We start from the raw sequence: 21,291 nt of genomic DNA, 5'->3' as shown, positions 1-21,291 counted from the left end.
GAAAATTGTTTAAAGCATCCTTTTCTCAAATAAGTTTACGAAATAAAAATTGGTTTTGAATCATAATTACAGCAATTAAAGAGGGAGGTGGGACCCAAAGTTGAGACCATTGCAACTGACTTTATTACGCACGGTTCCAGAAATACTTGCCTGAGTATGCTGGAAGGTGTTTCTATTCGCCCCGTTTTACGGTATCAAAGCTTTTTCAGTGACGAAAAAAACTCCCATCAAAAATCCCAGTCGAATCATTCCAACAACTAATCTATATTTTCTCAAAATGGAGACGTTTTACACAATATTTGGTAGGCACCGAAGCGGTCATTATTGTACACAAACGCTTCCAAATACTTGTTTTCGGAAAACGTGGTCCACTGATAGAAATTTGCTTTAAGATGCTATACATCACACAATATCCATGCGAAGAGTAGGAATTCAGCTAAAGAATTATTTGCATTCATTTAAAAATTTCCAAGGCAAATTTATCAGCAATTCCTTCAGTTTATACTTTTATAAACTCAGAAATTCTCAATTGGGATTGCTGAAAAGATGTGCAAAAGAGCAAAAAAAGAAATTCATGAAATAATTTTTAAAGCTAATGGCGATTGCCAAAAAAAAGCCAAAGATATGGGAGCGGATCTGGACTTAGACTCCTACTTACGATTTTAAGCGCACAAATTTCTTTTTGTAATTACGTTGTGAAAAGTAGAACATTTCGGTCGGCTGAAGTATGCTGAGATGGCCTACTTTTCACTCCTGATACAACTGTGCCGAAAAGTACTACTTTTCGGCACTCATAAGAGTGCTGAAAAGTAGCACTTTTCGGCACTTTTGCTCGTACGCACTTTTTACTTCCCATCATGCCTTCCGTAGATTCAGCCTCTGCCTCTACATCTACTGAGCAGCTCGAATCCGAATCAGGATAATTTCAATTCGGATTCGAACTACATCAAGTATAGAGGCAGCTGCAGAATCTGCTTTTTCTTTTGCCTGCACACAACTGTTTGACAACGGGAGCTCGATCATTGGTGACGCCTACTACATCAGAGCCTACCTGATCAAACAAAAAACTACGCCGACAAGCATGAGCGCGCGCACGTGGTTCCTACTGATAGGTACATGTTTGTGTAGCTAGAAAAGATCGCACTAAATGGGTATTTTTCGTAATTACAAAAAACTTTGTATGCAACTCGTTGCAAAACTCGATTTTTTCAGCACTCGTCGTATTTATCCAACTCGACAAGCCTCGTTGGATAAATGTACGACTCGTGCTGAAAAAATCATCATTTTGCAACTTGTTGCATAAATAACTATTCTAAACACAAAGCTGATGTTCTTATTTTAAGCTTTTTACAAGTGAGCAAGAACAAAATAAAAAATGTACTGTTGTTGGAAGCTTGCTTCTTGTGATTTGTGCGTCTGAAGTGCTAATGCAATGTTGAAGCGAGATTTCAAGACGTTTTGTCCTTAAAAACTCCATGAAACCATAAGCCCCGTAGCAACCCATTGTCTTCCATCATCCCGATTGGGCTCAAAAACCCGCTTGATGGAAAATGAAAACTGCTTATTATTCGTATTATCTTTTTGCCTTTCTCGTGCACCAAGGTGTACCGAAAGGCTATATGTTCACTCCAAAAACGAAAATTTGATAGAGCCTCCGGAGGGGTCAAGTCATATATACCAATCGACTCAGCTCGACGAATTGAGGTGATGTCTGTGTGTGTGTATGTATGTGTGTGTATGTATGTGTGTGTGTGCGTATGTGTGTATGTGTACAAAAAAACTCACATCACTTTTTGGCAGTAAACCTCAACCGGTTTTAATTACCGGCGGTTCATTCGACGCGGAATCTGGTCCCATTGTTTCCTATTGAAAATGGTTCAGATCGGTCCAGCCGTTCCGGAGTTATGGCCATTTAGGTGTTCCGGACCGGTACCCCAGGAAGGGGCCAGATATGAAAACGCTACAAACCCATCCATGCGGCACATCAAACTACGGCATTTTCGATAACTTGATGAATGGTAGGCAGAAAAATATTCGCAGACCATATCTGAACCGGTAGTGTCCCGGAACCGGTTCCAGGTGTCCTGCCGGAAGTGGCCAAACATAAAAGTGAACTAAACCCATGCATGCGACAAATAAAACCGCGGCTTTCTCGATAACGCGATGAACAGTAAGCAGGAATACTTTCTCAGACCATATCGGAACCGGTAGTGTTCCGGAACCGGTTCCAAATGTCCCGCCGGAGGTGGCCAAGTATAAAAGTTAACCAAACCCATGCATGCGACATATCAAATAGTGACTTTTTTATATCCTGATGTACAGTAAGCAGGATAATATTCTCAGACCATATCTGAACCGGTAGTGTCCCGGAACCGGTTCCGGGTATCTCGTTGGAAGTGGCCAATATAAAATTGAACTAAAACCATGCATGCGACATATCAAACCGCAGCTTTTTCGGTAACCTGATGAACAGTAAGCAAGAAAGCATTCTCAGACCATATCGGAACCGGTTCCAGATGTCCCGCCGGAGGTGGCAAAGTATAAAAGTTAACCAAGCCCATCCATGCGACATTTCAATTAGTGGCTTTTTTATCCTGATGAACAGTAAGCAGGGAAATATTTTCAGAACATATCTGAATCGGTAATGATCCGGAACCGGTTCCGGCTTTCACGCCGGGAAGGGCCAAAAATAAAAGTGAACGAAACCCATGCAAGCGACACATCAAATCGCGGATTTTTAGGTATTTTGATTTGGCAAAAAAAAAGTTTCCGGCCATGTTGGGGACAACCGGTAGTGTTCCGCAACCGATTACGGTTGCCCCATTGGAAGTCGTCAAACGTAAAGGAGAACCAAACCCATAAATTCGACACATTAAATAACTTTTAGGTAACCTGATGAACGGTTAACAAGAAAAAAAATCATAGACCATACTTTGGGAAACCAATAGTGTGCTGAAACCGGTTCCATGTGCCCCGACGGAAGTGGTCAAATGTAGAACGGAACCAAACGCACACATTAAGTAACGGCTTCTTCGATAACACGAAGAACGATCAGCAAGAAAATAGTCTCAGACCACATTTACCGGTAGTGTTCCGGAACCAGATTTGAGTACCTCGCCGGAACTGGCGAAATGCACAAATGAACCAAACACATACATGCATTACATCAATTTGCGACTTTTTAGGAAAACTGATCAACAATTTGCATGAAACTAGTCTAAGACCATATCAGGGACAATCAGTAAGTCGTAAAATGTGAACCGAAAGTGGTAAAATGTGAAATTCGACAATGATTGCTGTCAAATTACCTGCGTGAACTTTTAATTCGAGAAACAAACTCTATTTTAGATTGTATGATTTTTTTTTGAACGCAAATCTGTAGGTGGTACGAATTGATAGCTTGTTTATTTTACGATTGTTGGCTTCCGAGGTTCACTGCGGTTGATCACCAAACGGATCAGGTGTCGGAAAGCAACAAATTTGAACTTTCGGAAGTAGCAGCTGCACGAGGAGCCGCTGTGGGTGTGAGTAACACCACAATATCTGATCATTCGTATTTGCAGTGTATGATACTGTGACATTTGATCATTTTTTAATTCGACAAATGTCGAATGAGCGGGATACAAATTAAAAAGTGTCGTATTAGAGAGTGACGAATACGCGGGGTTTGACAGTACAGCAGCTTTTGTGATCATTTCTTCTTCTTTATGGCTCGACGTTCGCTTTGGAACTTGGCCTGCTTCTCTTCAACTATGTGTTCTTTAGAGCACTTCCACAGTTATCAATTGAAGGGTTTTCTTTGCCTGCCATTGCATGAATTTGTATATTGTGAGGCAAGTACAATGATACACTATGCCCAGTAAGTCCAGAAAAATTTCCCGACCGGAACGGGAATCGAACCCGCCGTTTCCGGACTGGCGATCCATAGCCTTAACCACTAGGCCAACAGGACTTGTTAGTATCGTGTTGATATTGATCAGCCCCCATTGTTAGTGAAGGTGCTCAAGCAGTCAACTGAGAAATCTGATATTATTCAGCTCTGCTTATTCGTTTAACATAACGTCGGACTATGTGCCATCAATAGGTCAAAGTCATTTCAATGATGGCTTTGATAAAATGCTTACTGTTTTTTTTAAATATCAGGATTTAGGAACACTTTGACTTACGTCGACGAAAAGGTCGTGAGAACATATACGACGAGAAAGGCATTATCACCACTAGGTGGATTAATTTGGGTTTTTTTTAATTCTTTCGTTGATTGTTTTGGGTAATGTTGTTATACTTAAAACTCGCTCAAAGAGGGCAAATTTTCTTTCTTTTAATTTCATCAATGCACATCTCTATTAGTAATGTTTTTTTTATATTAGATTGCACTAATGCAATTAACTTTAATCAAGTAAGCAGGAATAATTTTACAATTAATACAACTATTCACAAAGTTCGTTTCGTAAAATCGAAACAATAAAACACAAATAAAAAATCAAACGAAAACAGTACTCTACCTCTCCAGTTAACCACAACGAAGAGCAGTTGCATCTCACAAATTATTCGTCGAAATGAGCTGCAACGGCGGAAGGCTAACCACCTCGGACACGGTCGTCAGCTGGACTTGTTCCGTAGGCGGGCTCACTGCAGCAGCTCTGGGTTCCTGCTGCCGGATCACCAACGTCGGTTGGAAACCAACACCACGACCCTGATCCATAACAGACTGTTGTAGCCGGCCGCCAATTGCAGCAGCAGCAGCCGCCACGATACCAGTAGGGACGTCGTCCTGTTTGATGTTTGCCGTCGAAAGGATGTTCAACGGGGGTGGTTCGTTTTGCGAATGAAAGTAGGCAGTAACCAAGCGAACGCCACGATGTAGCACCAGCTCTTCCGAACTGCTCGGTACTTCTACTAGGGTGGTGGTGGAAGAGGTGGCAGAGGGCGAAGCGGTGGCAATTATCGTCGCCGCTGTTGCCTGCTGCTGATGCTGCTGTTGTTGACTTGCGGTGGATGCTGGGAGAGTGGTACTTGTATCCTCGCTGCTCGGTGGTTGGATCAGTGCCGTTGCTGCGGTGGGTGGAGCTGTTTGTGTACCCGGAAGCGATGCCATTTGATGTGGTCTGCGGAAAAATGGTTGGATTAGGTGAAACATCGACGAGATTAATGTTATATGATGGGAAGTGGATATTGGGAATAAAGAAGATGACGTATTCATTCCGACATATAAATAAAAGCATTTTCCAATGATATGCAATTTGCAGTGGGATTGCACCATAGATGGAACATTTGCACTTTTTTAACAGGGCAAGCATTATTTCGCCGTCGGACGCATAACTGTACCATATAGAAAAACATACTCTCTACACCCAATTTGGTTCAAAATTTTAAAAATTAATTTTCATGTTTTCAAAGTTCTTCTGGGATTGTGTAGATCACTCAAACTACTCCAAAGATCACTTATATATTTCAGAAAAGGTGGCGATTTATACAGATTAAAGTTATTCTGTGTCATCCAAACTGTTATGCAGCTTTTTCATATATGTATTTTAATTAACGGGACTATTATTTCTTCAATCACTTAACATAATTTACAGCTCTTTTGTCCACTAGGGCACTGCGTGAGCGATTACAATTGGAAGCTGTACTTACACTTTGTACAGCGCCTAAATGTATTCTATTCTAATTCTACTAAATATATCGCACTGATTGCCGTTGCGCTGCTTTCACTTTTTACCCTATCATGGTAGAATGATGAGCACGAGGATGTTGATGTGTGACTGTTGGTTGTTCATTTTTTCAGTCCGAAGTCCGATTAGGGATCCATTATGAAGTGCCGTTCGCCGATGTCCATGTATCCGATTCCGTTTGAGCCATGGACTCTGAAGAGGGTCAGTGTCAGCTGTTCTCAAGGGGAAAGAGCAAATGACGGAAGTGCCGGGGTTGGGATCGACATCGAACTATTAACGCGATCTCAAAGCTAGTTTATTTCAGGACCCACGGCTTTACTTGGATTTCTCCAAAGAATTCTTTTAATGGTGCATTTTTTTTCACGGAGATTCATCCAGAGATTCCTCTAGGGGTTTTCTTTAGAAATTAATATTTTCCAGGAACTCATTCAGAAACTGTTGTTGGAATGAGGGATAGGAACACCCACTTGGAAAGAGTTACATTCACTTGATATTTTCTCAGCTCAGAAGTATGCTATCAAAAAACAGTGTATGGAGCACTTTTACCTTGTGGTTTTATCTAAAACTTTGCCGAATACATTGAGGATCGCACACGCATACCAAAGTCGTGATAGGGCTATGAAGGCGAGTCTCCACGAGGTGAATTACACTCACCTCGTGGAGAGTTGACTTCAACGCTCTGTCACGACTTTGGAATGCGTGTGCGACCCTTACTTTATTTGAAAAATTTTGAGACAAAATCATAATAAAAGTGCTTCATACACTGTTTTTTAATAGCATGTTTCTGAGATGAGAAAACAGCTAGTGAGTGTAACTCTTTCCAAGTGAGTGTTCCCATCCCTGGTTGGAATTTCCTCTGGTTGATTCCTTCATGTCCATATAGGGTCTTGTGCCATTTGGGCAGGTGCCCCTCTTTGGGACTTGCCGCTATAACTAAATCGAGTATATACCTTATAACTTATTTTTTGGCACACGGTGAAATACGTACACTATCTAACCCTACACTAAAATTCAAATCAATTGGTTCGAAAGTTATAGCGGCATGTGCCCAAAATAGGAACACCTGCCAAAATGGTACAAGACCCTATTTAGGGATTCTCTAAGGTATTTATTTAAAATATTATCTTGAAAACTCTCTAGAGATTGTTGTGGACGTTCCTCGAGGGGTAACTCCAGAAGTTCCTCCAGGATTCTACCAAGAATTGCTTAGGTTTTTTCCGAACATTTCTATCAGAAATTTTACTGGTGTTGCTTAAGGGTTTTCTCCGAAGAACTTCTTATCAACTCCTGTAGAATTTTCTATAGAATCTGTTCATTTGCATTTTTTCAAGAAAAAAATCAAGAAATTCGTCTTTGATTACCAACAGAGGGTTCTCCAGTTCTCCTAGATATTCCTTTGAAGATTCCTTAAAAAATCACTTTTTTCAGAAATTTCTTCAGTAGTTCTCTAAAGATTTCATCCAAGATTTGTTTTTGCTTCTGCAGGATTTTCTTCAGAAATGCCATCCTTCAGGCATTTTCGTATACTACTTCATTCAGAAATTGTATAAGAATTTCTTCTAAGAATAACTCCAGAGGCATCACTACGAGTTCTTCCAAGGATTCATTCTGAAAATCCTCAAGGCAACACCAGAATTGTATTGCGGAATTTGTTAAAGAATTCCCTCAGTAGTTTTTCTGAATCTTTTTTAGGAAATTTCTTTGGAAATTCCTTCACTACGAATTTCTTCAAAAATTCGTCCAAAACTTTCTCAAGCCTTTTTTTGTTGGAATTACAGCCAGTGTTTCTTGAGAAGTTTCTTATGGTTGTTTTCTAAGGAGGTATCTTAAGGATTATTTTTTCAGGAATTCTACCAGACATTCATCTAAGATATCCTCCAGAGAAACTTTAGAAGTTGCTTCAGGATTTTTCGTTCAGCAAATTTCCAAGAATATCGTCTAGGAATTTTCAAAGATATTACCCAGAGTTTTTAAAGTGATTCGTTCAGACAATTCATTTGGTATTTCATTAGAAATTCCTTCAGTGGTTCTTTCAAGAAATCTTCCAGTTATTTAGTGCAATTTCTGGAAGAACTTCTGAAAAAATCCCCGGAGAAAAATCTGAAGCAACTCCTGCAGGAATCTCTGAAGGAAACCCAGGTCATGTTTGACAGAACCGCAGGAGCCATTTCTAAATATAATCTATGAAGGAATTTCTGCAGGAATCCCCAAGTGAATTTCTCAAAGAATTCTTGGAGAAACGCTTGAAACATTTTTCCGAACGAATCACTTTACGAAAATCGAGGTATTTCTGAAAACTCTATGGAAGATCTTTGAAAAAATCCCTTCCTGATATTCCAGAAGAAATCTACAAAATTCTGAAGAAGTTTCTGTATTTATTTTTGAAGGCATACTTGCAGCAATTTCTGAAGCAATCGAACCAGGAATTTCGAAAGAATCCCTGAAGGTATTTTCGAAAAATCCCCGTAAAATCTTAGAAAGTACCTACTCTTGAATGAATATCCTGAGGAATACCTTAAAAAATTTCAGGGATATTCGTGGAAGAATCCTAAGAGGAATTCCCGAAGGACTGCCTGGAGAAATACCTGGAAATACTCTTCGGGAAACCCTTTGTGGAATTCCTAGAATATTAGGGATTTTTTTTGGAAAATTCTTTGAGCATTTTCTGAAAATATTCCAGGAGCAATCTGTGAAAGATTTTCTGAATGAATTCCTGTAGGAATACCCAGGGAAACATGTAGATATGCTCCTGTAAAGCTCCCTAGACGAAACCCTAGAGATATTTCTAGAGGAATTCCTGTACAAATTCATAGGAAATATATATGAGTAAATTCCCTGAAGAATCCATGGGGGAAACTCATGGAGCTAGCCTTAGAGGATATGCTGAAGAAATTTCTGAGGAAATATATGGAGGAATATCCAGAGGAAATGCTGAAGAAATATCCGTATGAAGCTGCAGAATTCTTGTAGCATTTTTTGAAAAAAAAAATTGCTGTGGGAGTTTTGCATTTAATTTCTGGAGCAATTCCTGAATAAATCCCTGGAGGACTTCTTGGAGAAATACCTGCTGAAGAAACCCGTGGAAAATTTTCTGGAGAAACCACTAGAAGAGTTTATAAAAAAATATTAGAAAGAATTTCTGAAGGAACCTCTGTTGACCATTTTTAATTAATAATTTCTGGAGACATTTCCGAAGGATTTCTAAGCAAAATTTCTAAACCATTTCTAAGCAAAATTTCTAAACAATTCCTAGACAAATTTCTAAAGCAATTCCTATTGGAGTTTCAGAAAGAACCCATGGAAATTCAGCTAAGATGCTGCCCATAAACTACGTAGACTCATTTTTGGCGATATCAGACCCCTTCCCCGTTGAATTTTGTCCATACAAAATTTTCGAAATTTTTATGAACCGTAGACTTTGGCCAGACCTCTACCTGTCGCCCTAAAGTATGGTATAGTTTATTGACAGGCACTGAAAGAATTCTTGTAGAAATTTCTGGAGAAATTCTTGAGAGAATATCTGAAGAAAGCCCTGGAGATATTTCCCAAAGAATCTTTGGAAGATCTTCAGAAGTAACCATAGAAGGAGTTTCTAAAAGAAACCTTGGGATATGATAAAACCGAACTCCTGGAGTGATTTCTGAAGGAACGCATGGATCAATTTTTGAAGGAATCCATAGAACTTTTTTCTAGAGGAATTCTTGGAGAAATTTCTGGAGGATCCTCAAAAAAAGATTCTGAAGAAAATGCTCAGGGAAGTTTTTAGATAGTAACGAAATCAGGAATGTCAATGGTTAAACACTGGAACCTCTTTCTATGCATATGGCTGGAGGTGCATAAATTATAAATGAGTATAAACATAAAAAAGCATAAAGAGGGAAATTCATGCATAAATTAAGTTTGGGCTTCAATGTGGGAATCTAATTCACGAGAACAGGTCTTGCTCCAGGTCATTCGAGATGGGGCTAAGGGGGCTTCCAGAAAGTACGCAGAGAGCCCAAAAAAGGTGGTTCCAAGGGGCTTCAGGGGCGTTTCAGAGGGTTGTTTCAAAAGGTTTAAGGAGCCTTTCAAGGGCGTTATGTCATGATTGTTTGGCGGTTTATTGGGATTAAGGGGAATTCAGGGGTATTTCAATAGTATTAAAAGGGTTTCAGGGGCGTTTCAAAAAGCTTAAAGGTCAATCAGGGGACCTCAGGAACTTTTAAATGACGTTGCAAGGGGTTTGAGGAACGTTTCAAGGTATTTGAGAGTCATTTCAGATAATTTTAGGGTGTTTCAGGAACATTTATGGGACGTTCCTAGAGATTTTACGGGAGTTTGATAGCATTTCAGGGGTGTTTCAAGGGGTTTTCAGGTGTGTTTCAGGGGGCTTATGAAGCCTATTGAAGACGTCCAAAGGGGTTTTAGAGGCATTTCAAATTGGTTGTGATGTTTTTAACGACTTTCAATGGGATTATGGAGGTATCAGGGGCGTTTCGAGGCATTTCAGGTCATGGTCGTTTCAGGGAGTTTCACTAAGATATCGTGAAGGGGTCTCTAAAAATCCATGGAAACTTCCTGAAATGCCTCCAAGATCCATCTGAAACCATGTAACGCACCTGGCACACTCCGAAACCACCGAAAACTCCTCCGTAACGATTTCGTAACGCCTTAGAAATTCAGGGGCGTTTCAGGGGGATGTTCCAGGGGTTTCAGGAGCCTTTTAAGGGCGTTCTATCAGCTTTCGTTGGCGTTTTAATCGAATTCAGGGGCATTTCAATAGTATTAAGGTGGTTTCAGGTACGTTTCAAGGGGCTTTAAGGGCAATCCAAGGAATCTTAGGAGCATATGAAAGGCGAAGTTTGAGGGGCGTTTCAAGGCATTTCAGAGTCTATTAAGAGAGTCATAATTAATTTTAATTGGCTTTTTTCGGTGATATGAATACTACTCGAAGTAAGAGGGAGTAAGGAAAGTAATGAAAGAATACGGTGGATAGATACGCAAGCGAGCGATAAGAGAAATTGAACAGAAATTGAAATTAACAGAGGGCACTTGTTTGAGCAACCGAAGTTTTATTAGTTTTTGCTAATTGGATTCTATATTTACTAGGTTTATCGCTCGCTTGCGTATCTATCCACCGTATTCTTTCATTACTTTCCTTACTCCCTCTTACTTCGAGTAGTATTCATATCACCGAAAAAAGCCAATTAAAATTAATTATGACTCTCTTAATAGACTCTGAAATGCCTTGAAACGCCCCTCAAACTTCGCCTTTCATATGCTCCTAAGATTCCTTGGATTGCCCTTAAAGCCCCTTGAAACGTACCTGAAACCACCTTAATACTATTGAAATGCCCCTGAATTCGATTAAAACGCCAACGAAAGCTGATAGAACGCCCTTAAAAGGCTCCTGAAACCCCTGGAACATCCCCCTGAAACGCCCCTGAATTTCTAAGGCGTTACGAAATCGTTACGGAGGAGTTTTCGGTGGTTTCGGAGTGTGCCAGGTGCGTTACATGGTTTCAGATGGATCTTGGAGGCATTTCAGGAAGTTTCCATGGATTTTTAGAGACCCCTTCACGATATCTTAGTGAAACTCCCTGAAACGACCATGACCTGAAATGCCTCGAAACGCCCCTGATACCTCCATAATCCCATTGAAAGTCGTTAAAAACATCACAACCAATTTGAAATGCCTCTAAAACCCCTTTGGACGTCTTCAATAGGCTTCATAAGCCCCCTGAAACACACCTGAAAACCCCTTGAAACACCCCTGAAATGCTATCAAACTCCCGTAAAATCTCTAGGAACGTCCCATAAATGTTCCTGAAACACCCTAAAATTATCTGAAATGACTCTCAAATACCTTGAAACGTTCCTCAAACCCCTTGCAACGTCATTTAAAAGTTCCTGAGGTCCCCTGATTGACCTTTAAGCTTTTTGAAACGCCCCTGAAACCCTTTTAATACTATTGAAATACCCCTGAATTCCCCTTAATCCCAATAAACCGCCAAACAATCATGACATAACGCCCTTGAAAGGCTCCTTAAACCTTTTGAAACAACCCTCTGAAACGCCCCTGAAGCCCCTTGGAACCACCTTTTTTGGGCTCTCTGCGTACTTTCTGGAAGCCCCCTTAGCCCCATCTCGAATGACCTGGAGCAAGACCTGTTCTCGTGAATTAGATTCCCACATTGAAGCCCAAACTTAATTTATGCATGAATTTCCCTCTTTATGCTTTTTTATGTTTATACTCATTTATAATTTATGCACCTCCAGCCATATGCATAGAAAGAGGTTCCAGTGTTTAACCATTGACATTCCTGATTTCGTTACTATCTAAAAACTTCCCTGAGCATTTTCTTCAGAATCTTTTTTTGAGGATCCTCCAGAAATTTCTCCAAGAATTCCTCTAGAAAAAAGTTCTATGGATTCCTTCAAAAATTGATCCATGCGTTCCTTCAGAAATCACTCCAGGAGTTCGGTTTTATCATATCCCAAGGTTTCTTTTAGAAACTCCTTCTATGGTTACTTCTGAAGATCTTCCAAAGATTCTTTGGGAAATATCTCCAGGGCTTTCTTCAGATATTCTCTCAAGAATTTCTCCAGAAATTTCTACAAGAATTCTTTCAGTGCCTGTCAATAAACTATACCATACTTTAGGGCGACAGGTAGAGGTCTGGCCAAAGTCTACGGTTCATAAAAATTTCGAAAATTTTGTATGGACAAAATTCAACGGGGAAGGGGTCTGATATCGCCAAAAATGAGTCTACGTAGTTTATGGGCAGCATCTTAGCTGAATTTCCATGGGTTCTTTCTGAAACTCCAATAGGAATTGCTTTAGAAATTTGTCTAGGAATTGTTTAGAAATTTTGCTTAGAAATGGTTTAGAAATTTTGCTTAGAAATCCTTCGGAAATGTCTCCAGAAATTATTAATTAAAAATGGTCAACAGAGGTTCCTTCAGAAATTCTTTCTAATATTTTTTTATAAACTCTTCTAGTGGTTTCTCCAGAAAATTTTCCACGGGTTTCTTCAGCAGGTATTTCTCCAAGAAGTCCTCCAGGGATTTATTCAGGAATTGCTCCAGAAATTAAATGCAAAACTCCCACAGCAATTTTTTTTTTCAAAAAATGCTACAAGAATTCTGCAGCTTCATACGGATATTTCTTCAGCATTTCCTCTGGATATTCCTCCATATATTTCCTCAGAAATTTCTTCAGCATATCCTCTAAGGCTAGCTCCATGAGTTTCCCCCATGGATTCTTCAGGGAATTTACTCATATATATTTCCTATGAATTTGTACAGGAATTCCTCTAGAAATATCTCTAGGGTTTCGTCTAGGGAGCTTTACAGGAGCATATCTACATGTTTCCCTGGGTATTCCTACAGGAATTCATTCAGAAAATCTTTCACAGATTGCTCCTGGAATATTTTCAGAAAATGCTCAAAGAATTTTCCAAAAAAAATCCCTAATATTCTAGGAATTCCACAAAGGGTTTCCCGAAGAGTATTTCCAGGTATTTCTCCAGGCAGTCCTTCGGGAATTCCTCTTAGGATTCTTCCACGAATATCCCTGAAATTTTTTAAGGTATTCCTCAGGATATTCATTCAAGAGTAGGTACTTTCTAAGATTTTACGGGGATTTTTCGAAAATACCTTCAGGGATTCTTTCGAAATTCCTGGTTCGATTGCTTCAGAAATTGCTGCAAGTATGCCTTCAAAAATAAATACAGAAACTTCTTCAGAATTTTGTAGATTTCTTCTGGAATATCAGGAAGGGATTTTTTCAAAGATCTTCCATAGAGTTTTCAGAAATACCTCGATTTTCGTAAAGTGATTCGTTCGGAAAAATGTTTCAAGCGTTTCTCCAAGAATTCTTTGAGAAATTCACTTGGGGATTCCTGCAGAAATTCCTTCATAGATTATATTTAGAAATGGCTCCTGCGGTTCTGTCAAACATGACCTGGGTTTCCTTCAGAGATTCCTGCAGGAGTTGCTTCAGATTTTTCTCCGGGGATTTTTTCAGAAGTTCTTCCAGAAATTGCACTAAATAACTGGAAGATTTCTTGAAAGAACCACTGAAGGAATTTCTAATGAAATACCAAATGAATTGTCTGAACGAATCACTTTAAAAACTCTGGGTAATATCTTTGAAAATTCCTAGACGATATTCTTGGAAATTTGCTGAACGAAAAATCCTGAAGCAACTTCTAAAGTTTCTCTGGAGGATATCTTAGATGAATGTCTGGTAGAATTCCTGAAAAAATAATCCTTAAGATACCTCCTTAGAAAACAACCATAAGAAACTTCTCAAGAAACACTGGCTGTAATTCCAACAAAAAAAGGCTTGAGAAAGTTTTGGACGAATTTTTGAAGAAATTCGTAGTGAAGGAATTTCCAAAGAAATTTCCTAAAAAAGATTCAGAAAAACTACTGAGGGAATTCTTTAACAAATTCCGCAATACAATTCTGGTGTTGCCTTGAGGATTTTTAGAATGAATCCTTGGAAGAACTCGTAGTGATGCCTCTGGAGTTATTCTTAGAAGAAATTCTTATACAATTTCTGAATGAAGTAGTATACGAAAATGCCTGAAGGATGGCATTTCTGAAGAAAATCCTGCAGAAGCAAAAACAAATCTTGGATGAAATCTTTAGAGAACTACTGAAGAAATTTCTGAAAAAAGTGATTTTTTAAGGAATCTTCAAAGGAATATCTAGGAGAACTGGAGAACCCTCTGTTGGTAATCAAAGACGAATTTCTTGATTTTTTTCTTGAAAAAATGCAAATGAACAGATTCTATAGAAAATTCTACAGGAGTTGATAAGAAGTTCTTCGGAGAAAACCCTTAAGCAACACCAGTAAAATTTCTGATAGAAATGTTCGGAAAAAACCTAAGCAATTCTTGGTAGAATCCTGGAGGAACTTCTGGAGTTACCCCTCGAGGAACGTCCACAACAATCTCTAGAGAGTTTTCAAGATAATATTTTAAATAAATACCTTAGAGAATCCCTAAATAGGGTCTTGTACCATTTTGGCAGGTGTTCCTATTTTGGGCACATGCCGCTATAACTTTCGAACCAATTGATTTGAATTTTAGTGTAGGGTTAGACAGTGTACGTATTTCACCGTGTGCCAAAAAATAAGTTATAAGGTATATACTCGATTTAGTTATAGCGGCAAGTCCCAAAGAGGGGCACCTGCCCAAATGGCACAAGACCCTATATGGACATGAAGGAATCAACCAGAGGAAATTCCAACCAGGGATGGGAACACTCACTTGGAAAGAGTTACACTCACTAGCTGTTTTCTCATCTCAGAAACATGCTATTAAAAAACAGTGTATGAAGCACTTTTATTATGATTTTGTCTCAAAATTTTTCAAATAAAGTAAGGGTCGCACACGCATTCCAAAGTCGTGACAGAGCGTTGAAGTCAACTCTCCACGAGGTGAGTGTAATTCACCTCGTGGAGACTCGCCTTCATAGCCCTATCACAACTTTGGTATGCGTGTGCGATCCTCAATGTATTCGGCAAAGTTTTAGATAAAACCACAAGGTAAAAGTGCTCCATACACTGTTTTTTGATAGCATACTTCTGAGCTGAGAAAATATCAAGTGAATGTAACTCTTTCCAAGTGGGTGTTCCTATCCCTCATTCCAACAACAGTTTCTGAATGAGTTCCTGGAAAATATTAATTTCCAGTCTATTCAGAGTCTATTAAGAGAGTCATATTAAGAGAGTCATAATTAATTTTAATTGGCTTTTTTCGGTGATATGAATACTACTCGAAGTAAGAGGGAGTAAGGAAAGTAATGAAAGAATACGGTGGATAGATACGCAAGCGAGCGATAAACCTAGTAAATATAGAATCCAATTAGCAAAAACTAATAAAACTTCGGTTGCTCAAACAAGTGCCCTCTGTTAATTTCAATTTCTGTTCAATTTCTCTTATCGCTCGCTTGCGTATCTATCCACCGTATTCTTTCATTACTTTCCTTACTCCCTCTTACTTCGAGTAGTATTCATATCACCGAAAAAAGCCAATTAAAATTAATTATGATAAAGTCATGCGGTGATTAAACCTAGTAAATATCTATTAAGAGAGTGTCAGAAGGTTTCAGAAACATTTTAAGGGCGTTCCTAGAGGTTTCGGAGCGTTTAAAGGGGATTCCAAGTTCGTTTCAAGGGGCTTTTGGAGCCTATGAAAAGCGTCCAAAGGGGTTTCAATGGCACTAAAACATTTCAAGAACTTTTGGACAAAGATTTACTGGAACAATTTACAAGGGAAAAAATAGATCATAATATCATTTAAGAGGATGTTTTTCTTTTTTTCACAAAACAAAAGAGAAAGTTGAGTATGTGGGGGCAAAAAAAAACATTTTCAGTATGAAAATTGACTTGCATTTGCGTCTCAACGTTCAAACAATCAAACATTAATGTAATCGTTACATACGACAAATATTTGGTCAATTAAGTCGAACATTCGCTCAACACAAAGCGCAATCACAAAGGTAATCCTGGATTGATATCGACCTGCTGAATTGAAAATTTGTCCGTTCATGTACAATGGGGCCCTAAAAATCGTTTGTTAATATTTTCAAAATACTCACTTGGGCTGCAACTGGTCCAGCTTAGGAATATTCGTTGCCCTAGAATGCTCTCCGGAAGCCTCCAGTGCGGCCAATTCCTGCGGGTGTGCCTTCTTCTTATGACTCCTGCAGTTAGACCCATTGGCAAAAGTTTTCTCGCAAAACGGACACTGATATGGCCTCAGGCCGGTATGCAGTATCAAATGGTTTTTCAGCGCCTTTGATCGTTTGTACTCGTTACCGCAGTACTGACATTTGAACTTTTTCTGGTCCGAATGCACAACCATGTGCATTTTCAACGTTCGTTTTGTGTTCAACTGTAGCCCACAATGCGGACAAACGTAGAGTGTGTCGTTGTGGGTGTCTTCGTGTGTCTGAAATAAGTTTTAAAAAAATCAGCGGTATACTTGGCAAGTTTGATGGAGTTATGACAAACGTAGTTTGGAAAAATGGTTCATATCTTTTTATGCTTACCTTAAGCCGAGGTAAGTTTTTAAACTTCTTAGGACAATGAGCACACTGGTAGGGTTTTTCATCGCTGTGGGTGATTTGATGCTCCTTCAATGCTCCTTTAGTGCTAAAAGCCTTTCCACATTCCTCACAAATGTACGGCCGCTCTCCTATGTGAACCGCTTTGATATGTGCCTGAACATTTACCAATTTGCTGAATCTAGGAATAAATGTATTTTAATGAACAGTTCCCACAAATACATAAGATTACATACTTCTTATCACAATATTTGCAAGGATGAACCAGCTTCTGTTCATTCGGAAGGTGCACCAACTCGTGCATTTTGGCTTTTCTTTCCGATGGAAACCGTTTCGGGCAGCTACTGCAAGCGAACGAGAGCTCTTCGGAGTCGGGATGCTTGGTTTGTAAATGCAGTACGTACATCGATCGAGTGCGAAACGATTTATCACAGATTTCACATCTTGTTTTAAGCGGCGGTTTTGAGTTTCCACCACTGGATGATTTCTTTTGTTTTGCATCCGTGTTGGCATCATAAACTTCAGCAATATCCGTCTCACTATCTGTATCCAGTTCATCCAACATGTTATAGTCATCGTCTTGGAGATTTTCTCCGTTGTCGTCAGTATCTGAAGAATCATGCATTAATCGAACATTGCTACTCAGTTCGCTGAATCCTGTATCTGGTAAATCTGTGAGAAGCCTGTCTTCTTGAACAATATGTTCTAACATGTCATTTTTCTCGTTTTCCATCTCTTTATCTGACAGCGTAATTTCTTCTCTCATTCGCTCTGAAAGTGATTTGAAACAAGCATAAATATCTGTAGGTTAAACATTATTTTAAAATAAGTCCAAAGTTATATTATAGCATGACAAGATTTTGTATCAATGGCATTGATTCCCGGTTTATTATTAGAAAGCAAAAACTTCCATGGTCTTTATGGAATAATATTATAATGTTCAAAAATAAAGTCATATTCTACCACATAGGGTAATTGTTCCCTTCGTTGTGGTAGTACTTAATGTTGCGGTAGTGGCATTTGAGCACTTTTTCGACTGAAATGTTTCCAAAAGGCATTTTTGATAGATGTATTATGCTTAATTTATAAGATTGCACTTTTTGTGTGCTTAAGTTTTGCCCAAAAACCTAGTTTAAAAAAATATTTTCCTTAATATGTTTGCTGCTGTGTTCCTATTGTTGCGGTAGTGTTCCTAATGTTGCGGTATTCCATATGATTTCAATGGGATACCGCAACATTAGGAACCGAAATTAAATTTTACCTCCATAATAGGAACAGTGTGCCTATTGTTGTGGTATACGATTATTGATCGGAAACAGAGAGAAACGTTAGTTTTCATATTTTTCCCAGCAAATATGGATAGAAAACAACCGATCAACGTTTTGAAACCGTTCATTAGATGGTACGATCATATTTTTTTGAATTAATTTACCTTATTACCACAACGATCGGCACACTTACCCTAATAGTTATATTTCACAAACAGATTATGAAAGTCCTGCCTTCTTCCTCTGTATCTGTATGTGTGTCACTGAATCGAGAATAAGGGGCTGTCCATAAACCACGTGGTCATTTTTTTGGGACTTTTCAAACCCCCCCCCCCCCCCCCCCCCGCGTGGTCATTTGTCCATACAAAATTTTTTATTTGTCCATACAAAATGGTCTTTGGCCGAACCCCCCCCCCCTCATGACCACGTGGTTTATGGACAGCCCCTAAGCGCATACATATGCATCATTGCTTAATAAAAATGGTTGGCCTCTTCTTCACTACTCAACGGAAGTAATGTAATTCGAACGCAAACTTTTACTTACAGTATGCGGCAGGAAAAAATGCGAAAGTGTTTTTCAACTTAAAACTTTATTTTCGTCCATTTGACGTTAACCAATCTATGTTTCAACGTTCCATGATCTTCAATAGGCAAGTTTTCTGAAAAGTTAATCAAAAATTTTCCCATTTTGGTCACTGACCTTTACACGGTGGCGCCTGAAACTGAAGACAATCAGTATTTTCAAACCGCAGAAAAGTACACAGGTCGCTAAATTTCGTGTCTGATAAAACAAAAATTCTAATTTTCTCTACAATATCATCAAATATATGTACTTATTTCATCTAGTATGTGAAACTACATGGGTTTGGGTCAGTGTGGTCTAGTTTTTCATTGAATTTAATATAATTTTTTTACTGTTATAGTCATTTTGTTTAATGACCATTGGGCGCGCAGTTTATTGATACCCGCTTATTAGGCTTACATTATCACATGTTAAACATAAAATATGTTCATTTTTATTTTGCAGTTCAAGAATATAGACATTGACTGATACACTGTCATGAAAAAAATAGTAATATATAACCCATATTTAGCGTGTAATAGTGCCTTGAACTTTTCGCATTTTTTCCTGCCGCACCCTGTATCATACAGTGACTGTGACTTATTTTAGAGATAGTTTTTTTTGGCGATGCGAACCTGGTTTGATGGTTAGAACACTTGACTATCACGCCGAGGACCTGGGATCGAATCCCACCCCCGACAAACTCACAAAATCTGAGTTCTTCCTTCAGAAGGGAAGTAAAGCGTGGGTCCCGAGATGAACTAGCCTAGGGCTAAAAATATCGGTAATCGGTCAAGCGCCGAAATCTCGTTTGCTTGTAAAACGAATCCAAATCAATTTGAATGACATTCATAGTTGTTGTACGCTAGATTTGCTTTTGTTCTATCATGCAATTCTAAAAACTTCGATGTAAATAATAAGAACACCAAGATATAAAGCAATGAGTGAAACCACGAGTCAACTCATGAATGATTTTTTCGGCGGTGAGTTTGGCGAGTCAAGAATCGTGCGTGAAACAACTCAACCATGAGATTTGAGTTTTTACCAACACTGCTGCTTAGTGGAGTTTTGTCACCGTCGAATCTTATATATTACGATTGTTGATTATTTTCGGTGAAAACACACACTAAAACTCGATAATACATAACGTTTCGGCCTACTCAACTTCAGCCATCATCAGATATTTTATGCATCAATCGATCACCACCAGTGTGGCTACAACCACATTTAATGAAGTGAAAGCAATGTTGATGATGATATTGATTTACACGGGTTGGGACGCTACCCCCTGTCAAATTTTCATTCATAAAATCGGCTCGTAAAATGGACAATATGATGAAAAGTTAGAATAACTTACTTTTCCGTTTACCAGGCGACATTTTCTCAATTCTCAGCTCAACCAGGTTCTGCGCGACCATATCATTTGTGTCCACAGGTTGTTCAAAACTGGAAGAAGCAGGTACATCATCCTGCGCTGCCAGTGCCATACCAGGCACAAGCGGCTTATCCTCTTGCTCTACATCAGCTGCCGTCAGAATGGAATCACTCAAAAAGCGAAACCGCAGATCCTGTACATCACTTTCCAACAGCTCGTCATCCTCGGTGCAGGCAGAACTAAGTTCCACCAGCATTTTACTGGTCTGCAGGCAGCGCTCCTTAAATCGATCCAGCTTGTTGATGAAGTTGTAGCACTCCTCGCAGACACAATTGCATACATCGTTTAGTTCCTGGAGCTAAAATGTACCCAAAAAGCATGATAAACAGACACTTTCCCATCGATTCCCATCGAGCTCACCGAGAACTTAAAATGCCTCATCGTTATTTCGTTCAGCTCGTCAAGCGATTCCAGCTTGTAAACGGCACACTCGTTGGCACACAAACGGCACCAATTTCTCCAGTTGCTCAACATGATTGGACCAGTCTTTTGTACATAAAACACAGCTCAAACGATATTAATTACTCGATTTTCACAACAAATTGATACAGTTGCACCGAAATCCACAAATTTTTACCGATGTAAACAATAACAAATCTGACATTTGGCCATCATACAACAACAAAACAAGCGGTACTTTAGTTATGGGCCAAGTTCATATTAGTGACTTGCGTGGTAGCCTCCATATGTTTGTTGCTAGCTGTTTGCAGAAGTCATTTTTTTTTCTTAAGGGTAGAATGAAATTCAGAATACCTTAAAAGCTATCTCAAGTTTTTCCTAATCATTGCAAAAAGGAAAAAAAAAGTAAAATAAACTTTCACTAAATCAAGCCTTTTTCAAATGTTCAGCTTGCAACGTTCTGTGTCAAGGGCTCACTTCGACCACGAATGCGAGGGGTGATTCACACTTGGGTAGGTATGAAATATTTCATGATTTGGTCGCACTGGAGGTTAAGCGGGCATCGGATGTTGCACCACCGACGAACCGACATGCCAGCTAGTGCAAAGGTTCATGAAATTCTCGTCCAAAATTTTAAAATAAAAACCGTTGAAAACTAGCGCCATCTGTTGATTTTGGTTCAGAACTATTTTGGCCGAAATATTTCGAACACTCTGAAATAATGCCACCCATAGGTGTGCTGGAATGAACAGATTTTTCAAACATTGGATAATGCTGTTTATTTCATAATAATTACCAAAATTTCTTATGATAAACTAAGAAAAGATAGATTCACGAACGGGCCCATATAGCCGAGGCGGTAAACGCACGGGTATTCAGCATGACCATGCTGAG

The 21,291-nt window shown here is 39.1% G+C and overlaps 1 protein-coding gene across 1 annotated transcript; it reads right to left on the bottom strand.

Annotated features, from left to right (window-relative positions):
- Positions 1-4,343: 4,343 nt before the first annotated feature.
- On the bottom strand, positions 4,344-20,585 carry LOC134289025 (zinc finger and BTB domain-containing protein 17-like). The gene is made up of 6 exons (XM_062855014.1): positions 20,359-20,585; positions 19,921-20,296; positions 16,970-17,504; positions 16,719-16,914; positions 16,266-16,618; positions 4,344-5,105 (listed from the first exon to the last, which is right to left on the bottom strand). Exons 1-6 carry the CDS (start codon positions 20,470-20,472, stop codon positions 4,538-4,540), a joined length of 2,142 nt encoding a protein of 713 aa, XP_062710998.1. The 5' UTR covers positions 20,473-20,585; the 3' UTR covers positions 4,344-4,537.
- Positions 20,586-21,291: the final 706 nt, after the last annotated feature.

This window comes from Aedes albopictus, chromosome 2 (genome assembly GCF_035046485.1).
Source record: "Aedes albopictus strain Foshan chromosome 2, AalbF5, whole genome shotgun sequence".
Taxonomy (NCBI): Eukaryota; Metazoa; Arthropoda; class Insecta; order Diptera; family Culicidae; genus Aedes; species Aedes albopictus.
Note: the sequence above shows the minus strand (reverse complement) of the source record. Positions and strands in the feature narration are given on the sequence as shown.

What these genes read in the sequence shown, in the direction of transcription:
- LOC134289025 (XM_062855014.1), bottom strand. Translation starts at nt 20,472, where the DNA reads ATGTTGAGCAACTGGAGAAATTGGTGCCGTTTGTGTGCCAACGAGTGT. An exon ending in TGAGGCATTTTAAGTTCTCG is followed by an intron (nt 20,297 to 20,358) that starts GTGAGCTCGATG and finishes GGTACATTTTAG; the next exon opens with CTCCAGGAACTAAACGATGT. An exon ending in CTGGACCAGTTGCAGCCCAA is followed by an intron (nt 5,106 to 16,265) that starts GTGAGTATTTTG and finishes ATTTTTCCGCAG; the next exon opens with ACCACATCAAATGGCATCGC.